At 38.2% G+C, this 27,802-nt stretch overlaps 2 protein-coding genes across 2 annotated transcripts; one reads left to right on the top strand and one right to left on the bottom strand.

Moving 5' to 3' along the window:
* Positions 1 to 1,381: 1,381 nt before the first annotated feature.
* mxd3 (MAX dimerization protein 3) lies at positions 1,382 to 7,717 on the bottom strand. Its single transcript, XM_041797987.1, has 6 exons — positions 7,583 to 7,717; positions 6,837 to 6,936; positions 6,631 to 6,660; positions 4,341 to 4,455; positions 3,827 to 3,992; positions 1,382 to 2,553 (listed from the first exon to the last, which is right to left on the bottom strand). Exons 1-6 carry the CDS (start codon positions 7,650 to 7,652, stop codon positions 2,435 to 2,437), a joined length of 600 nt encoding a protein of 199 aa, XP_041653921.1. The 5' UTR covers positions 7,653 to 7,717; the 3' UTR covers positions 1,382 to 2,434.
* A 1,142-nt stretch (positions 7,718 to 8,859) lies between these two features.
* fam193b (family with sequence similarity 193 member B) lies at positions 8,860 to 27,507 on the top strand. Its single transcript, XM_041797913.1, has 10 exons — positions 8,860 to 9,139; positions 11,121 to 11,399; positions 11,986 to 12,172; positions 17,008 to 17,226; positions 22,540 to 22,951; positions 23,076 to 23,259; positions 23,400 to 23,633; positions 25,706 to 26,753; positions 26,841 to 26,916; positions 27,062 to 27,507. Exons 1-10 carry the CDS (start codon positions 8,981 to 8,983, stop codon positions 27,156 to 27,158), a joined length of 2,895 nt encoding a protein of 964 aa, XP_041653847.1. The 5' UTR covers positions 8,860 to 8,980; the 3' UTR covers positions 27,159 to 27,507.
* Positions 27,508 to 27,802: the final 295 nt, after the last annotated feature.

Raw genomic sequence — 27,802 nt, 5'->3', positions numbered from 1 at the left:
TGAAACTTTGAGATAATAGTCAGGAATGCCCATTTGAGTTTAGGTAATTGCTTGAAATGTTTGGAGAATTTGCTATGAAATATAAAGGAATTTTCATGGATGTTTTTGGGAATTTACTCGGAAAATTTCAAGTATTTTCATGGGTATTTTTAGGATATGGTCGCATTTTTTAAGTTTAATTGGAAGTTTTGTGGAAATCTGAATTAGATTTTTTTTTCTGGCATTTTCATGGGAATTTGAGAAATTTGTGCAGATGTTTAGAGGGGATCTGGAATTTTTCTGGCATTTTCATGGAAATCGGGGAAACATTTTTCATTTTTGTGAGTTTGATATGAATTCGGAGGAATTACGTTTTTTGGTGTGTTTCATGAACATTTGAACATTTTTGGAAATTCAAGGGGGAAATTGGGTGGGGTATCCTTTGAAATTTTCAAGACTTTTAATGCAAATTTAAGAGGATTTTCCCCTCATTTAAGCTTTATGATAAAACTTCACTGAAATATTTGTGGAATATTTGAAGAAATGTTAGGGTACTTTTATGGGACATTTTAAGCATTTTTACAGGAATATTAGGAAAACCCCTTGAAATTTTAGGGAATTTGTGTGGACAGGTAAAATCTGGATTAAAACACACCATTAGGTAAGGCATTGGTTCCTGCTGCATCCTTTTCAACTGAAAAATAGACAAGCTCTCCAGCAATTAGCCTGTCCCCTTGCCTTATGGTGAACTATGGCCAGAGCACAGCTGCCTGTCTCTGTGCCAGAGCAGAGAGACAGAAATGTTTTCTGTCACAAATTAATTAAATTGATGCTTTTTTAATGATCCATAGACCAGCTTAGCTGTTAGGCAAATTTACCTCAAAATTAACAAAAACAGCATTTAGCTGGCTGTTAATGAAGGCATTGACATTGGCTAACAGCAGACTATATTTAGATGAACCACTCCTGATTTTACATAGTTGTAGCATTAAGGGGGCGGGGTAATACTAATAGCTTCCTGTGATGCCATGGGGTGCGATATTTGCCCTGCTCAAATTAAACCTAAAAACCAGAGTGGAAAAACTTCAGAACTAAATCCGAAATTCAGTCACATAGATTCCAGTGTTTTCACATGTTTACAGCAACCTCATTTCAACATATCTAGTGTGTTTAGACACACATTTTGGCTTTCACTTTACAGGGACTTTAATATCAAAAAAATAACCGTGATGATGATTTTTGCTCAAAATTAGCTCGTCTACTCTCCTTATTTGAAAGTGTTAAGTTCAATTAATAGAAATTAAAGTAAAAATAAATAGAAACAACATATAAATATAGAAAATATTTATTCAATTAAAAAAAAAGCTTACACCAGTACAAAAATGCTACATAATATTACTGGGCGGAGAGACCGATGAATGCGTACATAATATAAAAAGATAATAAGGCATCTTGCATATACAAAGTGAAGAAAAAAGCACCTTCTGTTATTAAATATAAAGCGATGAATATGACAAATCCTTGTAATACAGCTCACATTGCTGAAATATTACATGAAGACATTACCTGCCTGACTGTTGCCGCATGCATAATTTACATTTATACTGACAAATGGCTAAAGCAATGGTGTGTACAGTTGTGATGTACGAATGAATCCTTAATACTAGGCATCAGAATCCTTGCACTTACTTACAGACTGATTTGTGTACAAATACACGGAATGAAAACTTGGTACAGTTACTTAATTGCCAGTTATAAATGTGCAAATATGACCAGTTCATTTCTGTTCACGTTTTCAGTTTGACGTTTACCCACAATCCTTTAGAAACAAAACAAGTGCAACGTGAGGACGTTTTGTGCAACAGAAGAAAAAGTCAAAATACATGGCTGACCTTACATAATAGGACAATAAAACAAACAAAAAGATATTTGTGTTTAAGTGCATACCACACATGACATTACGGAAATATGAACTTAATGCTAAAGAAAAGCTGTATTTAATACAAAAACAAATCTGATTTAAGGCAAACTTCAGTATTGATACATACTGAAGAAAAGTATAAGTTAAGAGTGTAATAAAAAGCCCTTATTTGGATCTTTAAAACTGAGAAAAACTGTTTAAATCATGTAATGTGGCAGACATCTCATGGCTTTTCAAAGAAATGCTGTTAATGCTTGCCAGAAGATGAAAATGCGTAATGATACATCCATCCCAGCCCAGTGATTTTTACTGCTTTTCAGTGCAAATGGACTCAGCTCATTCATTATCTTATCGTTTAGCTTGTAGTCTGACATATACTGAAAAAAAGTCCAGAGTTAGTCCCTCTGTAGGAAAATGATGTTCAGTTGTATGGTAACATCCTTTTCCGTCCTCCTTCCTCCATTTGCTTATTTTTTTTGGAATAGTTGCTCCTCTTCCTGCTAACATGGTGGTATTGAATGTGGTTTATTGGCGTCATAGCCAGGCTTTGTCCATGCTGGAGTAACAGTGGTCTGAGTCAGTGTGTGTCATGCTCAGTCCATCTGAGTCCATGCAGTCGAACACGATGCTCTCCACATCAACCTCAACATCCTCTGCACATAATAAGGAAAGAAAAAAAAATTATACATTTCATGAGCACACACAAAAATAACAGCATCGGAGTATAAAAAAAGTTATTGTGAAAACTGAGGTTATTATAACATGAATATTTGTCTGGTCATAATTTCTCTTTATTCTGTTTTTATCTTTATATCTCTTGCTGAAACTTTAAATCTCACTAAGATGAGACTGATATAGTATTCTAATACCAACATCTGTATCGACATAAGAAAAAGCCTCATTGCATTACCATAAAAATGCCAGTGAACAAAAAGATCTGATACCATGAGCAACACATCCATTAAAAACCAGCACGTTGAAGGAATATACAGTTGTGGCCTGATGCTACAGTTGAAAAAACACATTTTTAATTTTCATTAATCTACACTCAGCACCTCACGTGACATTTTTGTTACTGTAGCTTCAGGCTGCAACATAAAGTCGAGATTGAAAGTGGTCTGAATGTGTTCTGAATATACTGTACAATCAGGTAATGATTACAAAGTACAGAGCACTGCATGCAGAGAGTGTACAGAAGGTAAAAGTATGCCAATATCGATTTTTTTCTACCAGTTATATTCACCAAGGTTCAAACATCTTTTCCAAGGTCAGATTCAAGCGCTTTTAAGGAACATTTGCAAGCTTTTCACCACTTCGCAGCTGTGGCAAATTCTGTATTTATGCAATACACATGTACTTGAAAATATAATTGCACTTCCTTGTTATATAAAACAGATATAAAGCTATGAACAGCCAACATTATGTTATGTATAGCAATCTATAGCTGGAGGACAAATCAAATTGGCTACTGCTGGGGTTATTAAGGAGAAACTGTATTTTTCCTAACATTTTTATGCATAATTTTTTATTATTTTCTTTGAAAAAAAACCTCTGTTCAACAAACCGTTTAGCTATTTCTTTTTTTATCATGAGAGGCATACAATTACAATTTAAAGGGTGTTCAAGCACTTTATCAAAATCAAAGTGCTCCTTAGGCCTTGAACATTAACGTTCAAGTATTTCAAGTATTTCAAATATTTCAAGCATTTGAAGCACCTATGTTCCCTGATTTATATTCTTTAATGTCCCTTGTACCTAAGGGGGGGTACAAGAGTCTAAAGTCTGGTCATGTAAAACAGATCTGTTCAGGAAAAAACTGTTGGAGTATCTGTTTTTGTTGGAAAATTCTGTTATTACAAATTTAGTAAAGAAACATTTATCAAAGCTACTGTTCTGACCCTGTTCCCTTGTGCCTCAGAGTCCTACCTCTGTCGGAGTCGGATCTCTCGGAGGACATGGTCGACCCCTGGCTGTCATTTCTCATCCTCTCTGTGCCTCTCTGCAGCTGCTCCAACCGAACCTGCAGCTCCCTCTGCTGCCAGCGCAGACGGCCCTTTAGCTGCTCTGCACGCTCATCCTGCTCCTGCAGCTTCTGGAAAGAGGAAGAAGAGAGGGAGAAGTGTGATTAGTAAACAAAAAAAAGCATCTGGAAGCCAGAAAATGCAAGAACATCCGCTGGTTTCTGCAGCACATAGGAAATACACTTGTGGAGCTGCACAATAAATTTGATTTCCATTGTTATAGCAATATGAACTTTTACAAGAAGCGTATCACAAAAATCTAAAGTTGAGTTTGCTGGAAAAAGCTTTGTTACTGTGACATATTGCAACAAAGACAGATATTGCAATGTCCCTTTTTTTCCCTGCTATTTTCCAGTCCTGATTATTGGTGCCATTTTTTCTGTTAATGATAAACCAGGACTTCTATCAGTGTTGTCTACCTTTATGTGAAGCTGGGCTCGTCTCAGCAGGTTGAGGGTGGTGTTCCTCATCGAGTCGGAGGACAGAGGGACTTGCTTCTTGAGCTGCTCCAGGCAGTGTCTCAGCTGAGCCCGTCTGCAAAGCATAAAATACAAAAACTGATGATTTTCATCTATGCAAATGACAGCTACAAATCAAACACTGGCACTTTCCATAAAAGGCAGCAGTAGACTTTGACATTGTTAAACTACTCATTGTTACAGGGTTCCAACACTCTTTTAAAAATCAAATTTAAGACTTTTTAAGACCTGATCTGAGAAAAATTAATACTCTTTTTGCATACTTTTTGCATGGTAAAGAGGCATAAGATTTCTTGGTATGTCACACCAAGACTGAATTTCCTAATTTAATGAACAGTTTATGAAATGTCACATGGTATAGGGCAAAAGAAATTTTTTTGGCCATAAACACCAAAATTTGATGGTTTCTGGCAATTTTAATGCCTCTACTCTATCAGTAAACAGTATATTGTTATTTATCACAACACATTTTTGCAGATGTGCTGAGCTGATTCTAAACAGTTTAACTATTCAATATCAGAATAATACTTTTTGTCAGAGAAGTCGTGTTAAAATAAGTGTGGGCTGCAAAAGTGTTTATAAGTTGGCAACTAAGTGGCCCAGATGTTAGAGCACTGGACTGTCACAACAGTACTGAGTTTATAAATCACAGTGAGTCAGATATTTAAAACATCCCACACTGAATTCCCTGAATTATGGAGAATATTTATGCAACAATTTGTTGGGGAAGATGATTAAAATCGTATAAGGTTGGCTAGAAAATAAGATTTGATATAGGGGCGTGTCATACTCAAAGAGCCTGCAAATAATTAGGACCTCTCACTGGTAAAAAAAAAATCAGACTTTTTAAGGCCTTAAACTTCAAATGTGCAATTTAAGACTATTTAAGGATCTGCACGAACCCTGTTATTAGGGATGACCCAAAATAGTTGAGTAGATTGCCAATCTCATCCAACACCTGCATTTTAAACAAGGTTCACTCCATTTCAGCTTTTTGGGGGTGTTTCATATTAATTGTTTCACAAACCTGCCTGTTTTATTAAACAAAAATCTTGACTCATAGACTGTCTTGGTATAAATATCAACTTATTGATTCAATTCTGATAATATCTTATGTACTTTTAATTAATCTTCTTTGTAACATGAGAAATAAACCACACAGTTAACTTCATTAACAAACTCATCAGATCCCCCTCTCTGGATCTTTTTTATTTGTAAGTGGTTTGGTTTAATACATTTTTTATTAGGCCTATCAAAAGAATACAATTTTAATCACAATTTATCACAACCTTTTACATGCATTTTAAAATTCCACTATTTTGTATTTTAAACTGTTTTTGTCATTTTAGATTTTTCCCCCTCTTTTTAACCAAGGGTAAATGATATCCTGTTTGGATACAGGCCTGCTTTTAGACATAGATTGAAGATTATAACATGACCTTAACCACTGAAAAATGAACTTGTTATGGACTGAAAAATAATAAGAGAACATTAAAAAAGTTAAGATAACTTTTGACTTTTCCACTAAGCCCCCTGTGAATTCTTTAAAAAGTGAAACAAGACATTAAGGAGCAGTAGTGAACTTATTGTACATCACTGCAGCTGCAAGGAGATGCTGATATGCCTTAACCAAAGTGTCTTGATAGGGACAATAAAGCATGTGATTAATCATGATTTTAAGTAGTGCACTAGTTGTGGACTTTAGTTAATTGTGATTAGTTTGATAAATCTTGACAGCTCTAATCTTTATATAATCAAAATGTTACTGTGCTTTTATACTCTACTTTGTGTTAGCATTGCTCTGAACCAGTGTTAATTTTGTCGACTAAAACTATGACTAAAAATGTTCATAGACAGCCTTTTTTTCCATGAGAAAGACTAAGACAAAATAAAAATCTAAAAAAATATCTTCCATGACTAAAACTGACAAAAAGTAAGTTTAGTTTTCATCATAGAGAGTAAAACTAGACAGATAAAAAAGATTAGACATTAAAAATCAATGATATTTCTCCACTGTGGGTAAATCTGTCAAAATACAATGAAAAGCAGTGATCCCAGGTTTGGCAGGTACATAGAACACACTACCATGATTCGGAAGAGATGCTTGGACTAAAAGTTAAGACTAAAATGTAAGGAGGTTTTATGGACTAAGACTAGACTAAAATGTTTAGGAGTTGTCAAAATTTGACCCGTAAGACCTATAGTTTATTTCTGAAGAAAATCTGCATACCTGTTTTTCTCCAGCTCGTTATGGACTGACCTGCAACAGCAGAAAGAGGAAATGTGTTTTAGCACTGAAATAAGTTCATGACAATAACTGCTGCTGAGTATGGTGTGTGGGTGTGAGATTTTCAAACAGTGTTTTATCAAAACTGAGTCAAGTGAAACTACACCACCACGCCCTCTTGTCAGTTATCAGTTATGTAATGCACTCACCTATTGCCCCCAGCAGATATCTTCTTGCTTTTCAGTTTGCTTCTCTTATCAGAGGGATCTGGACTGAGAGGCAGGACTGAGGCATATCCATGTTCTGCCTCTGTGCAGGAAACAAATCACAAAATATGTCAGAAAATTATTCTCTGTAATTCAGTGGTATACAGGGCTAAACAAGATCTGTTTTCAAACATAAATGATAAATGGTTTCACAGTTCCACAGCTATTACCATGTATTATGGTCTGTGTAATTAAGGAGGGCAAAAACACTCGACTGCTGTCATCAGCATCATCAGCTGGAAGGTTTGTTTTTAGTTTTGGCGCCATCAGTCAACGCATATTCACTGTTATAAACCCGTTTCTGCAGCATCTCTCAGAGAAATACTCAGTAAAGTGCACAAATTACCCGAATACTGAAAGAAATGTAAAGCAGTGTCTTTTTCTGCGTTTCCTTCATTCATTGTAACGAACGCTCAACGCCGCTCAGATTCATTTTCAAATTGGACCAGATTGGCGCCTTTGAGTACAATGATGCGACCGATATGTAGGTCACTGAGTCAAATGGGAAATTTCGCCTAAAATAACCTTCAAACAAGAATCGTGATTGTTTACCAAAGCAATGCATGAAATTAGGTTAAAAGATAATGTTTTGCATGCATAGATACTGTCGCTTCATTGTGCATTTTGCTGTTTTAACAATGACCAACTTCCTCCCCTGTAGACTAACATTTTTGTCATTTAACACTCACCCCGCTCTCTTCTCTCGAGAAACTCCGCCGCCCGAAGAAGCACCTGGATGTTGCAAACGTTTCCTTCCATTTCTATGCTGCTTTGAATAAAACAAAAGCGAGTAAACAACCCACAGAGCAGCAGAGCGTCAGAAGCCTGAAGTAGCTGAAGCTGTGTCTGTGCTACGTCCTCAATCCACTGAAGTCCCAACACTGGCGCTGCCTTCGTGTGCTCACGCAAGCTCGGAGATTTTGGACTTCCGCAGCAAACACAACCATGTAATTCTAAAACAGCAAAGACCAACTACATTGGTGGCTTCTGTTGCTTTAATGTAGGCGTTAACTCATATTCAAACCGTAAAATAGAAGCAATAAATCGACTTCGTTTAATTTGATGTAGATTTTTAAGAGTACAAATGCTAATTCGTACAGTTTGGGTGCAAACGAAAATCTGTAAATCTCCAGATTGTTATAATGACCAGGTAAAAAGGTAACCTATGTTACCAGGATTTTCAAACGAAGAAATTAAGATTAAAATAGTTTGTGTTCTTCCTCTCTGTAGATGCCCTTTAGCGACCCATTATCATATATCAGGGTGCATTTACAGTTTCCGTATGCTTGTAAAAGCACCGCCAGACAACGTAAAAACGTCATTGTCAAGCCCCCATCCTCTCCATAGATCTCCTCTCACAGAACCTTTATTTTTCTGACATTGTATATCGGTTTAAACGACACGGACATATGTAAAAGCACATTTTTCGCACGTTATGTGAAAAATAAAAAAATGACTCTGCATGAGTTGTTTTTGAGCTAGTTGTGCAAGGTTGCAATTTTATACTTGTGTTATTACTGTTTTCCCTACGTTATATATTGCCCGTGTGTGCCATCATAATTGTGCCTTAAAACTCATAAAACCCCCTGTTCCAACCTACATTCATGGTCTCACAATAATCTATGCTCGTATGATGTCTGTTATTATGACATACAAAAACTAATTGCAAAAATGATATGGTAATGTTACAAATACATACTTATCGAATGTGCATAAAACTGTATGGATATCAGTGTTTCAACTATGAAATCTGCCTGAATAAGCAGTGGCAGGCAGACGTGTTTAATTGTCTTTCATTAATAGAAGAAAGTGGGAGGAGATGTTTGCCCTTCCTAAATATGGCGGTATCTGGCTTCACCGCCTGTATCAGGTTTCACTATTGTCCCACTTACGTTAGTGAAGCCGCTTTGCCAGCACTATCTTTAACCTATGAACTCCTGAGTGTGCCAGTCCTCCGCCATATTGACTGTTGTCTTGACTGGAGGAGATAGAGAACATTTTGAGGTCCGAGAAGAAACGAAAGTGTGCTCTTAAATTCATCGAAACTGGTGCAAACTTGGCCAAAGCGTTTTATAAACAGCGTTGTGATGGCAAGGAAGAAAAGCAAGCAGCAAGGAGTGGCTCAGAAGGAGCTTGGTCCTGGACAGCAGACCGTACCGAAGAGCTCAGTCTCTCCCGGCGATGCAGCTGGCGGTGGCGGCGGAGATGCTGGGCTGGATAGGCTGGGCACCACCAGGGCAAACCAGGTAGGTTAGCTAGCAGTGAAGCCGATCGCTGCTTTTCAAGCAGGCTAGCTAGCATCTGGGTTAGCACCTCCCTGCTAATCCAAGCATCCTCTATTGTGCTTTTATGTTATTTTTTGTTGCTAACTCCTGCAAAGGTGAAGTTGTACATATCCGCTGGCTGGATGAAAGCTATTTTAATCCTAATGTAGTAGTAGTGGGTGTAGTGCTCTCACGTCGTTTGGCATGCAATTAAATAAATAATACTCACAACTAAGCGAGCAAAAGAGGCGGCTTTGAGGCAGCTGGGTTAGCACTGCAGCCCATCTTTTCCCTGCCGGACAGGTGACATTGTGCCTCTAGCAGGTCGTCTCATTTCTAGCTTTTCTAGCTCTTCATCCGCCTAGCTAGCCATAGCCAGGAGGCTAGCCGGGCTATCATCTCCAGCTAGCGTGCTGCAAGCGTGCTGAAGCCGTCTACAGAAATCCCTCTGATAGCAGAGGCTAACCTGCTAGTAGCTAATTAGCTAGTTAGCTGAAAGATAACGGGGTTACAGTCAGACTTTGTCCTCATGCGATGAAGTTTGAGTTGTTGATACGACTTTTTAAATTGTAAAATGATTTCACTTTACTTTACTCTACCACTGGAGTTTGACAGGAGACAATTTTCAAAGTTTTGACACATGTGGTTATCAGCCAGTGAGCTACATCGCAGTCAGTAATGTGAGCTATCATTGTTTTTATTTACATTGATGAAGCTCGTCCACTGCCACTAACTCTCTTTCTTACACTGGACCTCTGAAGCAGCATGGCTGCTGTTTTGGTTGAATAATTACCTTTTACGTCTAATGTGTAATAAGATACCCGCTATGACACTCGGCACAACCGAACAACTTCAAAATAAAGTGGTAGTCCCTGCCATTAATGTTCCTGTACAAGAGCTGAACTCATCATTTTTTAAGTTGTCAGTACCATGTAATTAATAATACTCAGAATGCAAAATATCTGGGAACTAGCTGTCATGCACACAACTTTGTCACTTTTTAAGGTGTTCCCGCAAATCCTTGAAAAGTCTTAAAATAGTCTTTAATCGCACATTTGAAATTGAAGGACATAGGAAGTCTTTAAAAGTCTGATGTTTACAAGTGAGAGTTTCTAGATTTTAGAAGGCATGTTGACTAAGACATGTCCTTATTCCATGTCATTTGTTTTCAAGCTTACCTTATACGATTTTAATCATCGTCCTCCACAAATTGTTGCCTTCTCCGTAATTCAGGGAATTCACTGTTGGATGCTCTAATTTTCCTGGGTGAGGACACATGACCTCGCTCTGATTTTATCTGACTCATCTGTGATCTAATGAACTCAGTGCTGCTGTGAAACACTAGTCCAGTGCTCTAGCATCTGGGCTATCAGGTTGCCCTCTTTTGAAATCTTCACAGCCCACCCTTATTTTGACAGGTCGTCTCTGACGAAAAGTATCATTCTGCTTCTTGATAGTTAAACTGTTTAGAATCAGTTCAGCACACCTGCAAAAAAAATCAGAATTCATCTAAATTTATGACCCAAAAATTGATTTTGCCCTATACCATTTGACATTTTATAAACAGCTTATTAAATCAGAAAATTCTGCCCTTTTCAGGTGTACTGAGAAATTCCATGCCTCTCATTTTTGTCTGTTTCAAGTGCAGTTCAGGTCTTAAAAAGTCTTACCTTTAATTTTTAAAAGCAGGTAGGAACCCTATTACTGCCATACTGCCTTGAAATATAAACTTATCTTTGTGAAAGTTACAACGTCCAGTCTTGTTTTTGAATGTTTTGGAACAGTTCAATTATAATGCTTTAGCTTGTGGACATTTACATCACACATGCATTACCAATGGTGGTGTTGACTATTTGAACATCTTCCCTGTCCATTACCACAAATATTAATGGGTCAAAATCACTGTTTGACTTGTAATGACATCCTCAAAAGTTACATTTTTACCTTCTCTTTCTCTTCCTAGCCTATGCACACCTGCTGCCTCCTGTGCCACCGTGAGTTTAAGGACTGGGGAGCAGGCTCTGTGAATGGACTCCCTGGGGGCCATGGGACCAAGCTGGCCGATGCCGTGCCTGCACTCTCTCAGGCGTTATTGCGGGAGGCGCCTGGGCGTAAGCTTGCTGATGCCGTGCCCTCACTGTCACAGTCCCTGTTGGGAGAGGTGCCTCTGTGGATCTGTCAAAGCTGCTGCAAGAGTGTGGAAGAGGAGGAGAGGCGGAGCACCCAGGAGCAACCGACGCCGGTAAATAAAAAGGGACTGATTTGGGTCATATGTCTGGATCCTATTTACAACTTCCTTTACTACTTTTTGGTTAAACTGAGAATGTGATTTTTTTCTTACTGGGGTAATCTCATTTCTATTCATCAGGCAGAGTATGCATTTGCATGTGCTTACATGCTGAATTTATCTGTTTGTCTTAAAGTCACACTGAATTTAATGTTCAAGTTTAAATTTGTCAGCTTTTTATGGTTTCCTGAAGTAAAATATTTTGCATGCCAGTCTATGTGGTATTTTTGAGGGAGCTGTTGTTATTACCTTTGCTTCATATTGTGTGTTTACAACCATATTTTACATAAATGCAAATTTAAAGATTTATTATTAACTTAGATTAAAAGCCTGGCTGCAGATGTATTGTTGATACTGGGCTCAGAATCCCAAATGCAAACAATGCAACATTCATGCATGCTGAAAAGTTTCCCCAAATTATTTTTCTAAATATATATGTTTTAACATCAGAGTTGCTTTTTACAAGCTCCACAATGTAAGCCTGTGCTCACAACCCACTGATTAAGCATTTTGTTTTTTTTTCTTTTCTTCTTTTATGCAGGTACCATTGTCACACTCTTCCTCCTGTAAGTCTCAAAGCTGTGGGAACGGTTACCCCGAGCAAAGTACGGTGGATTGGGACCCAAGTTCCTTCCTGTCAGCCCACAAACTGTCAGGTCTCTGGAACTCTGCTCACACCAACGGAGGGGAGCACTGCAACCACAACACTTCTACACACTCACAACAAGGTCTGTTGATGCAGGGTAAAAGACAGCTGCTGAAAATGTTTAATGACACCTGCAGTCGTATATTATTATTTCATGCTACGAAAGGAGTCTGAGTTTTGTAAAATGACCTCAATTTGGTTTGAATCAGAGCTCTACAGCTGGCTTGTCAGCATACTTACTGAGCAATAAATGTCTGATACATTTTTGGAAACTTTATTCAGGTGTTGCTTTAAGAACAACAAAGACGCTTGTTGTAGAAATTCACAGGCTCGGCTTTCTGAGGTCCTTGTAGCACAGCAACATGAAAGGTGGAAAAATGTTTTAAAATAAGCCTGTTGTCAAAACAGCCCAGCGTGCTCAGATAGAGGAGATAAATTTAGAAGTAACAGAATTTCAAATAAAGACTATTGAAGAAATATAGAGAATGACTTGGGTCACCCTGAAAAAATATCTGGATGAAGGGCCTGTACACTTAAATGAATATATTAAAAATTTTAAATCAGTCTATTTAATCATTCTGAATTTTTTATTCTGAAATTTTATTGAAGCTTCTGAACAAACATCCAATAATGATGGATTAGGACTCGCAGCTTTATTGTAGTAAACTTGGAGTGTTGAAAAATAAATGTCCCTGGGGCTTTTTCTTCAAAATATTGATGCACAAACCACCCTAAAATGAACCACATAATCAATATATTTTTATGTTCAAATTCTATTCAAGTGCTTCTATTTAGATATGATGTTAAACATGACAAGAACCATTTGTTTATTTGGATCTTTTTTTTGCCACTACCAAAATAACAACTCTTCCTTGGATCCATACATGAAAACATAAAAAAGCCACATTAATAACAAATGTCTGAGAAAAAAAGAAAAAGACAAAATATGCCTTGATTAAAAGGTAATACTGAGCAATAACTAGTAATTAACAGTGTTATAGCTTATACAAACAGAATAAGATTTGATAACACTTTATTCAATCAATCAAGCTTTATTTATACAGCACCTTTCAAACTAAATCAATTGCAGTTCAAAGCACTTACAAAAAGTACAAAAGTGATTGACAAAAAGGTCAAATTAATTAAAAAAACAATTAAGGACTAATGCACACCAAAATTAGTTTAATAAAATGATTAAAAAGATGGATGATTTAAAAAGAGACAATATTAAAAGAGACAGAGATAAAAGGTAAAGCAATAAAGGAAATAATTAATAAAATAAGAAACATTAAGATAAGTAAAAAATGATAAAATTATGATAAAAGATAAAAAATCCCAAATAATTAAAGGCCATTAAAACTTGACATAAAGAGTAGATGATCATCAATAGAGATAAATAAATTCCTAAAAGCCTTCCATTAAAAATTAAAATGTGAATTAAATAAGAAATAGAATGAAACCGAACAATGATTTTGTTAATATTAATAATCATACAATTATAAAGTACTACATAAAAGCCAGACTGGATTAATGAGGCTTCTAGCTTGCATTTAAAAATCTTGATAATCTTGGCTCCTCTCAGATCATCTGGATGGCTGTTACACCATCTTGGTGCGTAATAGCTGAATAAAGAACCAGCAAATTTTTTTGTTTTGCTCTGTGGAACAGCCAGAGAGAAGAACCTGGATCTGAGGGGCCTGTTCTCTGAAAGGTACTCTGGGGCAAGGCCTTGTAGTGCTTTATAAACGAATAAAATAATTTAAAAATCAATACAGAAACTTACATGCAGCCAGTGTAAGGACTTTAAAATGGGTGTAATATGTGCCCTCCCTGTGGTCTTAGTCAGTACCCATGCTGCAGAGTATTGGATGAACTGACTTTGAGTATTCTTTAGTAGACCAGAAAGGAGAGCATTACAGTAGTCTAGCCTGTTTATGATAAAAGTGTGCATTAGTCCCTCTGTTTGGCTCAGAGAGAGAAATGGTCTTACTTTGGTGATGTTTTTTTTAAATGTTAAAATGCTGTTTTTGTGATCCCCACGCATGAGCCTTAAAATTTAAATCACAATCAAAGATTACCCCAAGGTTTGGAGCTTCTTGACTTGGGTTAATCCTATTTTTTTTAGTTTGGGGGTCAATCTCTGTCTCTAAACCTTAAAACCAATAACTGAAACTTCTGTTATGTGCTGGTTGAGCCCCCCCAAAATCTTTGACATTCTGTCTTTTAAATCTAAAAGAGGATTTAAAAGTGAATCTATTTGTCTGGTGTCATCAGGAGACATGGCCACACAGAGTTTCATCAGCATACCTGTAGAAAAAGATGTCACGTCTCCTGATGACACCACCAAGGGGTAACATGTATAAATTAAAAAAAGTAATGGTCCTAAGATTGATCGTTATGGTACCCTTCTAGTTACCTCATCCTGTTTGGAGGAATGGTTTTTATTTGTCCACCATCTCAGTTTTACTCTAACGCACTGCAGATACAAAAGATAGAAGTAGGTAATTAGAAATCAGTGCTAGATCAGGTGAATAGGGAGGGTGATCATCTAGCACTGTGATTTGTTTTTGGGCAAGAAACTGCTTTACTGAGAGAGCAGTGTGAGCTGGCGCATGTCTTAACGAAGAATGAAACCATTTTTTCACAGTTGTGGTCTCTTTCTCCAGACTTGTTCTCACAGTTTTACCTGTTTGTAATCATGTTGATTTACCGTTGACCTTTCTTGAACCCACTCCTCAAAAATGATAGCCTTAATGTCAGAGAAATCAATCAACATGGCCTTGAATTTGGACTTGCGTTGTCATGCTTTTTTCATCCATGGTGGGACGATGGTGTTTTCCAATGCATGGACTGCTGTTTTGTCTTAGGAATGAATTGGAAGATCTAAGTTATATCACTCCTGCCTAATCACTCCTAAAAAAACTGGATGTCCACAAATTTGCTAGCTTTTTCGCTTTTGCTCAAGAGTCAGAAGTTTAGGGACAACTTTGGCACACACTTTTGTCGTGTTTAAATTTTCATGCAAAATTTGCTGAACTTTCTCTTGATCAATGGAGACCACCTCTGCTATCATTCTTATACTGAGTCGTTGATCATTTCAAATGGTTTGTTTAAATTGTCGAATGTATCAGAAGTTTTTCATGTGCATGGGTGCCAAGAAAGTTCATGGTTTTGGATGTCCTCTCTGCCTTCATAAAATCTTTAGTGCCATTCAAACACACATGACATGCAGTGTTCCCCACACACCTCAATTAATGTACGGAAAGATTTGGCAGTGTTTTTTGTTTTGATTTCACCAAAAATTTTAAGTTAATGCATTGCTCAACTTTTAAGCTTATTATTTTTTGACACTTTAGTAGCTAGCAGTGAACTAAAGACATTACTTACTGGAAACCTACAGCAGATGTGTGTGAATACCTGTGTGAATACCCAACCTTAATATATAATACTGGATGTGACTGTGAACCATGTAGTTTTATCCTCATAAGCACAGTCTCGTTATTTAGTAGCCAGACTTTGTATTCATCAGCATTTTGTTTTATAAAGACCCTCAAATAACATCGGCTGCCTTTTGAAATGTTTCACTTGATATTATGCAGTCATGGCAGCTGAGCTGCATGTTTAGTTTAGTTTAGTTTATTCATTTGCACATGATAAAACAGATCAGAACAATTACAAGATAATTAAAGAAAGCATCCTGCAGGGGTTAGAAGCCAAAAAGTCTTGCCAAGATACCTCCCCTCGATATAACGAGAGTTAATCTAGGCAGCAATGCAGGTTAGCTAAAAAATCCAAAACAAAACAATAAAACCAAAAACAAACAAACAATAACAAAGAAGGCTTATCAGTATGGTTTATTTCAGCAACGTCCTAGAGTCTAGGAGAACAGGATAATAGCAGCAGCAAGAAGCTGCAGAAGAATGTTGAAACGAGGGCCTATGAAGCTTCATATTAACTCTATACATTACATCTCAAATGAGGCATTTACAAGAGAGCCTTAAGGTGGCTGTCTCTTTCACGCACAGATAGGAATTACATACATATTTAAAAAGGATAAAATCTCAACAAATATACTTTGATGGATATGAATATACCTGTATTGCCTATTTGTTGAAAATACTGTGTAACATTTATACTAGGAGACAATAGTCAGTGGATTCTGTGTTAAACCGAGAAAAGATAGTCAAGAACTAGATAAGGTCTGTTTCTAAAATGGGGAGATAAACTATTAAGACAGATGTTTGCGATTGTCTTTTTTTCTGTCTTCTGTTTTAGTTCTCACCAAACTTGTGAAGGTTACCTGATGTGCTGGTGTTTCTAGTTGAACGAATACCTAACTGGGCCATTTCCTGAATGGATTTGAGAAAGCTCTCATAAATGATGGCATTTCTGTTCAGAGAGTTCAGACGGGGCTTTCTTTGTTGGAAAACCTCTCTTTTTTGAACCTTTATGTAACATCAAACAAAAAAATAATTAAAATGTTCTATGATAATTGAGCCACTTAGTGTATTTCACTAAATTCCATAGAAAGTATTGAAGTGGGTATTTGGTTTCAGTGACTTGCGTCAACCTTTGCAGACTGATCAAATGCCAGTAAGAAAGAGTCCCTTTTTCACTTAAGTGACTTTGTTTAATAATTCAGATGTTGTAGTGCTTCTTTCCTCAGCAATATTTTTGGCTTTGAAAAGGAGTTTAATCATTCAGGTTTAAAGAGTGTTGCCATGCATGTTTCTTTCTCATAGGGGTGAGAAGCTAAACATGCCTAATAAAAGTAGGGAGGTTTATATAATAAAACACAAGTTAAAAGTGGTGTTTTATTACCAAAGTCCAAGAAATCATGGTTTCAGTGTATTTGCTTTTATTGTAATAGGGTTTAAATCCATTTCCAGATTTATGAGACAGTTATTTCTTTTGCAGGTCTAGCAGCAGGGTCAGCATGTCATGAGAAAAGAGGACTTCATGAAGCTCCTGGGAAATCTGCTAAAACGTCAGCACCCAAAGTTTGTCCCTACAGTCATCCGTCATCCCAGAACTCCAGCGGATCTTCTGCTGGGAGCCCTTTGTCTACCTCAGCAGACCTTTGTAAGACCACTCCCAAGCACTTCAAGACCGTGTGCCGTCGACCAACTCCACCAGGTAACATTTCCTCTGACTCTGAGGGCAAACTCAGACTATAGCGTGGTTAATACTTCCATGTAGACTCTACGCCCTAGCATATCCTGTAGGTCTGCATTACCCTGCACATATGCTGAAGTTTGTGCATGCAGCACGGCACCGTCTAGAGTGATCTAGATGGTTGCAGACAAATCAATCTGTCAGATCTGCTTGCTGACATCTGAAATATAGGAGTGGCATCTCCTCATCCGTGTTTCTCAGTGGTTGAACAAGCATCATCTCTATCTCCTCTAATGCCTCGTCTCTCTTTTCTTTTTGGCAAAAACTGCAGCAAATAATCTGCTGCTCAGTAGTTATCAGCCACAACATAATAAACTTGGTTTCAGCTGCCATGGTGTCCTGTACACAAATGAGCAGAGAATGTGTTGGGACTGAAAACTAGTGAAAATACAAGTATACAGCACTGCTGACTAGCTTTTTGGTTAAGTATTGCAGTGATGCAGACATCCCAACGCACAAGTATGTAGTGCTTACTTGGTGTACAGAGGCTTTGAAAGTCTACACATCCCTGCCTGGACTCATCCCCAGTCCCACATCAAATCAATGACCATATCTTCCTTTTTTCACCTCAAAAATATTTCCAGTCCGTCTCTCAGACTCTAAGGTAAAAACCCTGATCCGTGCAATTCATCACCTCCCTTCTGGACAACTGCAATGGAGTCCTATCTGGGGTACCCAGCAAAGCTCTAGACAGGCTCCGGTATGTCCAAAACTCCGCTGTCAGGGTTCTCACCTGCACTAGGGCCTGACAGCACATCACCCTTACCCTCATCCACCTTCATTGGTGCCCAGTTAAGATCTGCATTAAGTACAGGATCTTTCTTCTCACCTACAAATTCCTTCAAGCCCTTGCCACACAGTATCTCTCCGACCTCCTTCACCCAAACATCTTACCCCAGGACCTCCAGGCCACAATTTTTATTTTTAGAATATTTTTCACCTTTAATATGACATATAGCACATACAATAAGATAAATAAGTAAAAAAAAAAAAATGACTACTGTGGAGCAGACAAACGTGCACAGCTCCACAGTGCTGCCTTTTAACAACTTATTGTTGGCTATGATCGTCAAACTACAACATCTTGATATGAAAAATATCCTCAAAACTATACATGGTATCTTAAATGGTGCAGTTGATAGTTGCTTGCTTGAAGACAGGGAATGTTGCTCCACCGTCACTGCGTCAAAATGACGAGGAGTAAACGCTGTGCTGCTGTGTTCATCTTTCTCTCAGTGCCATTAAAATGCATAACCTCAAAGAATGTTTTTTGAATATAAGTTTAGAAATGGCGCTTCATTAATTAAATCCTACTAATAAAGTCATATTGAATTATTTCATATTACAGATATTAAAGAGGAAATTATAATGACGGATTGTAAAATGCCATGACGGAATTTTTACGATCCTTTCCGTCAAAATGACAGACAATAAAACAAGTCCAACGCAACCTCTGCGTAGAATATGAGTGCCCTACCAGGTTGATAGCACACCTTTATTTATAAGTTGAAGTGTAGCTGCAAAAATGTGTTAAGAGGTCATACAGATGTGCTACTGACTGTCTGGTGGCAGGAGAGGTCAAATAGCTGTAACATAAGTGATGGGAAGTTTGGACAACTATTTTATCAAATGTTGGTTTTATTATTTTACTGGGTAACATATGCTCATATATACTTTTTGTTCCAAAAAAGTCAAGTGTTAAGTTATTTGTTTTAAAGACTATTGGTGTTAAATAAAAGTGTATTTTCTCAAATTTTGAGACACCTCAAATGTATACTTAGGGCTGCAGACTAACTTTTTTTGCTAGGAGCACGGTGGCCCCTAACTTAAAATTTTAGGGGCGCAAGCAGAAAATTTAGGGGCGCACACTGTAAATCGACTTGCGAAATAAATATTCACGTTGCCTCTCATTTTCACTGTATCACTGATAAATACACATTTTATGTTTCCGACAGGCATTGTGTTTGCTCAAAGTGTCGTGTTTTAATTCTGTAGTGCCAGTATATCAGCAAATTTCGTGTTCCCCGCATGTTGTGGGTATTAGGGCTGCAGTTATCAAGTCTTTTTGTAATCGAGTACTCTATCGATTCTTCTGACGATTAAGCAAGTACTCTAATAACAAATAATGCATTTTTAAAATCAATCCCTTTTGCTTTTTTCCAAGAGAAATAGTACCAGACAAATAAGAAAATACGGTGGGTCCCTTAAATGGACTACTTGTATGTTAAAAATAGGTATTGTAAGGTTTCTTAAACAAAATATCTAAAATAGTTCTGATGGCAATTTACATTTATTAAAGTTGAAAGGAAAAGAAGTTAAATAATTCCATTAGATTATGCCATAATTGAGGTTTAGGGATCATCTCCCAGGAAATTCTGCCTGCTAATTCTTTATTTCTTATATTGTAGTTTACTTTTATTTTTCACTTTTTCATTAAGGTAAAGAGACACTTAACTATTTTAACTTCCTCTGCTTCAACCATTAGTGTAATATTTCATGTTCTAGCAAGAAATAAATCTCCATTATCCACACAATGGTATGATGATTTCTGGGAGCTACACTTTTATATTCCAGAAATTTGATCTATTTCTCAACGGGTGTTCACTTTAAATGTTTGCAACCACATTTTTGTTTGATCCACCGTGACTTTTTAACACCATATCTGGACCTGGGAACAGGTTTTAGGGTAAAGCTGCATCTGTGATCTTTTGAATCCTGACTGTATGATGGTGAACTCTGACCTCTTTGCTCTCTCTGTCTCAGTCACTGTTAATAGCAATAACGTTTCTATTTAACTGGCATCTAATCATCAAAATGTAGTCTTATAAAATGCTTCGGGGTGCCAAAGGATTTTGAAAAAAAAATACACTGAAACAAAGATGTGCAGCTGCTGAATTTTAAATCGTTAATTAAATGCATGACGTGCATACGCAGAAGAAAGAGAGAGGGGGAGAGAGAGGGAGAAAGCACCTGAGCAAGGCTTGAATAATGAAGCGTGTCTCTCTTCAGTGAAGTTTATAAAATCCCCTGAAGTCTGCAGACATAAACTGACCGCTGTCTTGTATGAGCGCGTGGTGCAGGCTGCTCGTAATCTCGGAGTTCTGCACACTTTCACCTGTTAAAGGCTCTTCAGTCTCCATCTCCATCGTCTTCTTTCTTTTCACTTATGATTTTCACACAGCGCAGCGCATGTTTACTGCATGTTACGTTATAATAACAGTAAAAACAAATACATTGTGCCACACAAATAACCATCCGTGTGAAACACAGCACGCCGTGCGCCACAGTGTGATCTCATGGATACATGATGGATTTAAGTGAAACCTGGAGGCAGATAATATGCCTTCTTCTTTTGAAGTTAATGTCGGTTGGCAAACCAGCTTATTTGTGCATTATCGCCAACAACTGGGCTGAAGTGTGGAGCAGAAGTTTGTCAGCAACAAAAAATATTTAATAATAATTTTAAACATCAGCAAATTTACTGGTCGCACTTGCACGAGTAGATCAAAAAATTTGCTCGCACAATCTCAGATTTTAAGGGCAAAATGCAACCATTTAGGGGCAGTCTGGAGCCCTGATACTAGACATTTCCCTTGCCTGTTAATGTGCACACAAGTACTGTATGTAGGCTACTGTAGGTCCCAAGAGCTCTTCCCGGCAGCGTACGCTTTGGAGGCTCACATTTATTTTCTGGCACCCGCGCTTCACCTCCATGCTACAACTCCATCCTAGGGGAAACACTGCAGCATCAATACTGTCATTAATAAAATTTCTGCCATGGAATGGATTTTTACAACACCTTCATCTCAGATGTAACTGCATGCATTAAGCTGCAGTGTCCACGAAAGATAGTGCAATACCGCCCATTCCTACTTTTGTCTGGTGCAGTCCCAAAACCTTAGAAATGGCTTTGTGACCCTACTTAAATTTGTCAGTCAGGTTCTATTTAAGGGATTTCTTGATTCAACGGGTCTTTCAGTAATCAGACCTGGGTGTGGTGGGTGATATTGAACTCAGCTTTCCCAAAAATGTGATTAATCACAGGTTATTTATGATTTAACAAAGGGGGAATATTACTTTGTCACACAGTAGCAGGTATGCTTGAATGGCTTTTCTCGCTCAACAAATAAAATCATCATTTTTAAAACTGCATTCTTGGATTAACTTGGAAGTGATATTTAAATGTGTTTGATCTGATCATTACCATAAGGAGCGAGAAAAGTACAGTGATGTGATATCTAGACCATATCAACCAGGCTTAGGTAAGGCTGAAAGAATCCTACCCCAAGAGTTTAAAGGTGTTTTTATAAAGTATTAGTCCAGAGGTGAGTATATTTATAAAACCAAGTTGTTTTTCAATTGAATTGTTTATCCATCCATTATCTACACCATTTGTCCCATTTGGGGTGGCAGGGCGCTGGAACCAATCCAGGCTGTCAAAAGCCAAGAAGGGGGTTGCACCCTGATGATTGTCAGCCAATCACATGGCTTCCACAGAGAGACAAACAACCAGGCACACTCATACTTGCACCTAATGTCAATTTAAAATCTTCAGTTAACTTAACAAGTGTGCCCTTGGTCCGTGGAGGAAGTCGAAGAGAACCTAGGCATGCACAGGAAGAACATGCAAACTCTGCACACAAAGGCCATGTCTGACAGGGTGTGAACCAGGAACCTTCTTACTGTGAGGCAACAGCGCTGAACCATGTGCTGCTCTGCTACCCTGAATTGTATTTGATTTAGGTAAAATTAACGGTGGAAAAAGTTCTGAAATGAAATATCCTTGTCTCATTTTTATATCACTAAAATGGGTCCACTTAATAGGGTTGTGTATACGGTTTAGAGCCACTGCAATGCCACTTCAGTGAAGCTACACAGAAAAACAAACCAGGCTTAAATTGGTTTAAATGAATGCATAATTATTCAGCTGGAATACAGTAAAATAATTTCCCTCTCTAAGAATATTTAGAACTAATAATGCATATTATGTATTTTATTATTTTCATGAAGAGGCCCATTTTTATCACGGGATGTCCACTGGGTCTTAAAAAGTATTAAAAGTTGACAACTCAATTTAGCCAAAATATAGGCTTTTAAAAGGTATTAAGAAGTTGTAAATGCAAGACCATAAGGCCTTAGATTTTAAATATTTTAAATATTCTAAAGAGCTTGTAGACTTCAAAACACTTTAAAATCTGAATTAAAAATATTACATGCATCTTGAAATGTGCAATTAGGCTACAACTAATTTTTTGTTTGTTTTGAATTTTCTAGGTGAAGCCTTCCACCCCACTGACCACCATCAACACACAGACTTGTCGGTTCCCCCCAACAGTCCCACTGGCCTGTCGTCCCAGCATTCCTCACTCCTGCCTCCAAAGCCGAGCTCGGGGCAGCACAGCCACGTCTCCTCCTCATCAGGCCCTGGTGTGGCAGCCCACGCTCCCTTCTCCCCGCTGGTACCAAACCTCCATGGACCCTCAGCCAAACTCAATTCTCCCAGTCCAGACAGCCCAACATCTGTCCACAAGCCCAGCCCGTGCAAAAACTCCCACATTCCTGCCGTGAACACACAACACAGCAAACTGGGCACATCGATCATGGGCTGTAACCACCCGTGTAATGGACACAGTGCGGGAACGGTGGCCACTTCAAATGTAGGCCATCTGACAGCTGGAGCCTGCAGGTTGGTATTACTATCTCAACACATCTTTATTGATTATGTGAAACTAAGATAACTGCCTCTGAGCTGTGTTTAATCAAAATAAGAATCTCTAATGGTGGTTTTTATAACGTTCCCTTTTTTGCAGGGACCAGGCATGCAAAGGGCACAAAATGACTAATGGGACATTGTGCCACCCTCCGTCTGAGCTGGAGGAGGGCGAGGATGAAGACAGCAGCTCTGAGAGGAGTTCCTGTGCCTCGTCTTCCACCAACCAGAAGGATGGGAAGTATTGCGACTGCTGCTACTGCGAATTCTTTGGACACAATGCGGTACTTTAAAGCTTTTTGTCTATCCTCTTTTTTTTTTTTAGTAGTTATTCAAAGTTGATTTTGTTCTTGTATATTTTTTAAGGATTTATCCAAAGCTGAATGTAAAAAAAAAAATTGTAAAACTCAATATTTGATCTCAGCCACCCGCTGCACCAACAAGCCGGAACTACGCAGAGATCCGAGAGAAGCTCCGCTCTCGCCTGACCAGGCGTAAAGAGGAGCTGCCTCAGCGACAGGACTCTGATCTGACAGTGACGGGGGCCATTGACAACCGGGACGTAGATGAGCTTCTGGATTTCATTAACAGTTCTGAACCCAAACCGGTTAACAGTGCCAAGGCAGCTAAAAGAGCGCGGCACAAACAGAAGAAGAAGGTGAGGCAACTAAAACACTAACTCTGTTTTTTTGTTTATTTCTAATTTCTAACTTAATACTGGGAAACAAACTAAAAGTTTCTTGTATTAAAAATATTGATACTTGTCCCTAAAGGTCTCAAGGTTTGGTATCAAAACATTCATCATTTGTTTGGATGTGTTAGAAATATCATACAGTTTTATAAACCTATTATCTCACGTGATCAAAAAAGCCAACATACGAGATGAATGTGATGAATTTCTAGTGTCATGACAAAAAATTTAAACTCAGTCCAAACTCCTACATGTCGAAAAAAGAGTCCAGCACTGAATCAGATCCCAGTCCTGATACTTTTTGGTGCTTGTCCTTCCCCTCTGTTGCTCCATATTTCCTGTCTCTCTTTAGCTGTCCCATCAAACCAAGGCAAAAACACCTTTAAAAAATCTAAGTTATAATCTCTCTGATTTTATTCCAGAGACCTAGTATTAGGAGAAATGTCATTCAACAAACCTAACAACTACAGTGCATCCGTGATATTAAATTACACATGCTGCGCCTGGATTATATAAATTCCCTTCCTGAGTCCTTAAAGCAGAAATGTCTACTTGATCTCTGTGTGTAAATGGCAGAGTCTCCCCAAAAAACTATATAAAGGGTTATTACATATATATACAGTGCTTAACAAATGTATTAGACCACCTGTCATATTTGTGTCAAAGACCATCCAGCATCATGAAGTGCTTTAATGCGGACTCTTTTATTTTCAGTGAGCTCTCCACGTATTACCATTTTGAACAGGAATGAGGGATTTCAAACTGAATTCACCCAAATTTGAGCTGGCTCACTGGGCTTCTCTAAGAAGACAGAAATTAATCAAGCATAACATTCAACCATTAAAACTATTTTTGATGTTCAGGAATGCAAATAAATAACTATAATTTGACATATTAATTAATAAATATTAATGTGCTTTACTGTTTTTTTGTAAATGAGTTAATTTGAAAACTCATGGATAACAATCATAATTATATTTTAGCATCAAAAATATCATTTGGGTTAAAGAGCTTCTACATATTGGTGTATTAACCATTGCAGAAATATAAAAAATGATTTTGGTAATTACCAATGCTGTTAATTTAGGGCAGCTGTGGCATAAACCTTACTTTGGTTAGGGTTAGGGTGGTCTAATAAATTTGTTAAGCACCGTATATATAAATGTATTTATTATCTCTTGCTTAACAATTAAGTAGGGCTAACACCCCATCGCTGGTTGGTCGATAAACTCTCATCTGACCAAAATCTCCCTGGTTGGACAATCTGGGGAGGTGAAGTAGCCACTTATACAAAAGAGAGAGAGAGGAGTGCTGGCAGACAAACAAAGCAGTGTCACAGAGTACCACAGTGTCACTGTTATTTCCTGATTGTTTGACAGCCGTTATACTGTAAAGACCTTAGAAACACACTGACAAATAATGCTTTTGGATAACTTTAGCTTCTCTGACCTTGCTAAACGCGACAGCTCACTTTCTTAAATCATCATGGACTAAAAATGAGCGAGTTGTGAGTTAAAATGCAATCTTGTTTAGGCCGTTGTAATGCTAGTCACTGCAACTCATATTAAAGCCATTAACGACCAACACAGTATAGTGGTACCGGTACAACCAAGATTTTCTTTGGTTGGTTATAGGCCTAAAATTGAGGCATGCCAGTTGTATTTATAGAGCACCATACATACCTTCTTTGTCAGTGCTTTTACAGAGCCAAAAACTAGAAATTTATGGCATGAAGGGCATCAAAAACATGCCATAGAGCCAACACAGGGCATTAAAATACAAAAAAGATCAAAGTACAAGATTAAAAAAATCACTAAAATGAAGTATCAAATATGAGGTGAAAGGGTTGGATTTCATGGAAATTTTCAGAATGATGGCTCTGATTATTTTGCTAAGAATATGTATGTGGAGTACAAATTTAACCAGACATTGAATGCCAAATTTGGGTGTCTTTCTTATCATACTAAAGCATTATCTTAGTGTTAGAATTGTATGTGTACCTTTTAACAATCTCATGCCCATTCCAAATTCTTTTTCAGGAAAAAGCTCAGCAGGGCAACCTGGGTGCTGCAGGCAGTGACCCCCACTCCAATCCATCTGAGCCTGTGGATGAACCCCTCCCTGATGGTTCAGAAGCCAGTCGGTTGCTTGACTGGCCACAGCTGGAGCTTGAGCGTGTAAACAGTTTCCTCACCAGTCGGCTTGAAGAGATAAAAAACACCATCAAAGACTCAATCCGGGCCTCGTTCAGTATGTACGACCTCAATCTTGACGTCAACGACTTCCCAAAGAAAGCAGCCACGCTGGAGGGTAATCATCTACTGTCCCATCTCAATGGTTCCTCTGATCTGAATCAGATAGACCTGGACCTGGCCCCCCTCTCTTTGGGAACTTTTAAGAGCCACCTGGACCTGGTTAACGGATGGGATGACACGACCACTGTCTCACCTTCTAACACCACAAACACGTCGTCAGGGGTCCCTGCTGGGTCCAAGGACATCCAGCGTTTGCACAACACCCCCAGCCTCTCAAAGCTCATAAGGGTTCGATCCCCAGAAAGATGCACTTCAACTGGATCTGATAGTTTGCCACAGGTGCCAGCCCAGGCTACTGCTAAAACGAAGGAGGAAGCCCCTGATCCCAAGAATGCAACAGTTGGTAACGGTGGTGCAAAGTCAAAGAAGAATAAAAAGATGCAAAGGCAAGATCAAACTGCATCAGAGCAGAACTCCAACAAACCAACCAAAGCTGCCCCTGGGAATGATACACAGAAAAACAATGAGTCTAAAGAGATGACCTCTAATGGCTCCAAAGCTGGGAACAAACAGCTTCAGCACTCTGCAGACAGCCAGAGAAACGGGCCTAAGAAGGCTGAGGAGAGTAGATCAACCAAGCATCCAGCAAACGGTAGCCTCTCGAACGTACAAAGAGGGAAAGGTGAAACAGAAACACGAGGAAGTCGGTCAGAGCAGGATTCAGAAAACAAAGCTCATCCGACCATCACAGCAAATGGGCATCAACAGCAACAATCCAAGGGGAAAAATAAGAAGAACAAAAACAAGGGTGAAAAATCCAGCAGTGCTATCGGTACTAAAAACAACTTGTTACACTGTGCCTTTTTCTTGATCTTAATATTTTTAGCTTATTTTCTAACCATTACATTTTACTCCCTAGATGATGTATTTCTCCCTAAAGATGTTGATCCTACAGAAATGGACGAGATTGACCGGGAAGTGGAATACTTCAAAAGGTAGATCAGTATAGCTCTTTATCAGCATTCTTTAAAATATGATATTCTAAAACTTTTTCTATTGATTTACATTTACCGCATGTCTAAAACTGGGCTTTTTCTTCATCCTCCTCTCCTTTTTCGTTTGTCTGACTGTTTCCTCTAGGTTTTGCCTTGATTCTGCAAAACAAACTCGCCAGAAGGTAGCAGTGAATTGGTCCAACTTCAGCCTCAAAAAGGTTCCTTCCAATGCAGCTCAATAACTCGGACGAGTGCCAGAAAAAAAAAAAACTTGCCGACACAGACTCTTTCAGTAGAGCCCTATTTGGCCAGAGGCCTTCTCTCATTCCCTGTTTTCTTCTCTTCCTTACTAAGCCAAGGGACCCTGGTTCAAATTCATACTCTCCATTCAGAAGACTGAAACATAACTTGTGGCTGACAGGCTGGAGATCATTCTCAAGGCCAACTCTACCCCTTTGATATTATTGCAATGTTCACTCAATGAGATGCAAAAATGGAAAAAAGTCTGTTGAATCCACTGCATCCATGTGCTTATGTAGTATGTAAACAATTACCTTACATGAAATAAATGTTTTTATCACAAATCTGAGACATTTTAACGTTGTTAAACTTGTTAAATTTGGTGCCCATCATCTCTTGTAAATCTTGCACTGCGAGTTTCCTGACCACAACACTGGTTTTTATAGATGCTATAGGCTATTTATCTTACACTGTCAAAACAAAAACAAAAAATGTTCCTTAATTTTTTTGGACAAAGACTAAGGTAGCAAAGGTGGCAAGGTGAACTGCAGTGCATTAGCTGGTTTTTAATACTGTTAATTGGAATATTTTCTCAATATTCATCCACAGTTACTAAACTAGAGTGTGATCTGCAAAGGAAAACTAA

This window comes from Cheilinus undulatus, linkage group 10 (genome assembly GCF_018320785.1).
Source record: "Cheilinus undulatus linkage group 10, ASM1832078v1, whole genome shotgun sequence".
In the NCBI taxonomy this organism is placed as follows: domain Eukaryota; kingdom Metazoa; phylum Chordata; class Actinopteri; order Labriformes; family Labridae; genus Cheilinus; species Cheilinus undulatus.
The sequence above is the reverse complement of the archived record's forward strand: the minus strand, read 5'-3'. Positions and strand labels throughout refer to the sequence as shown.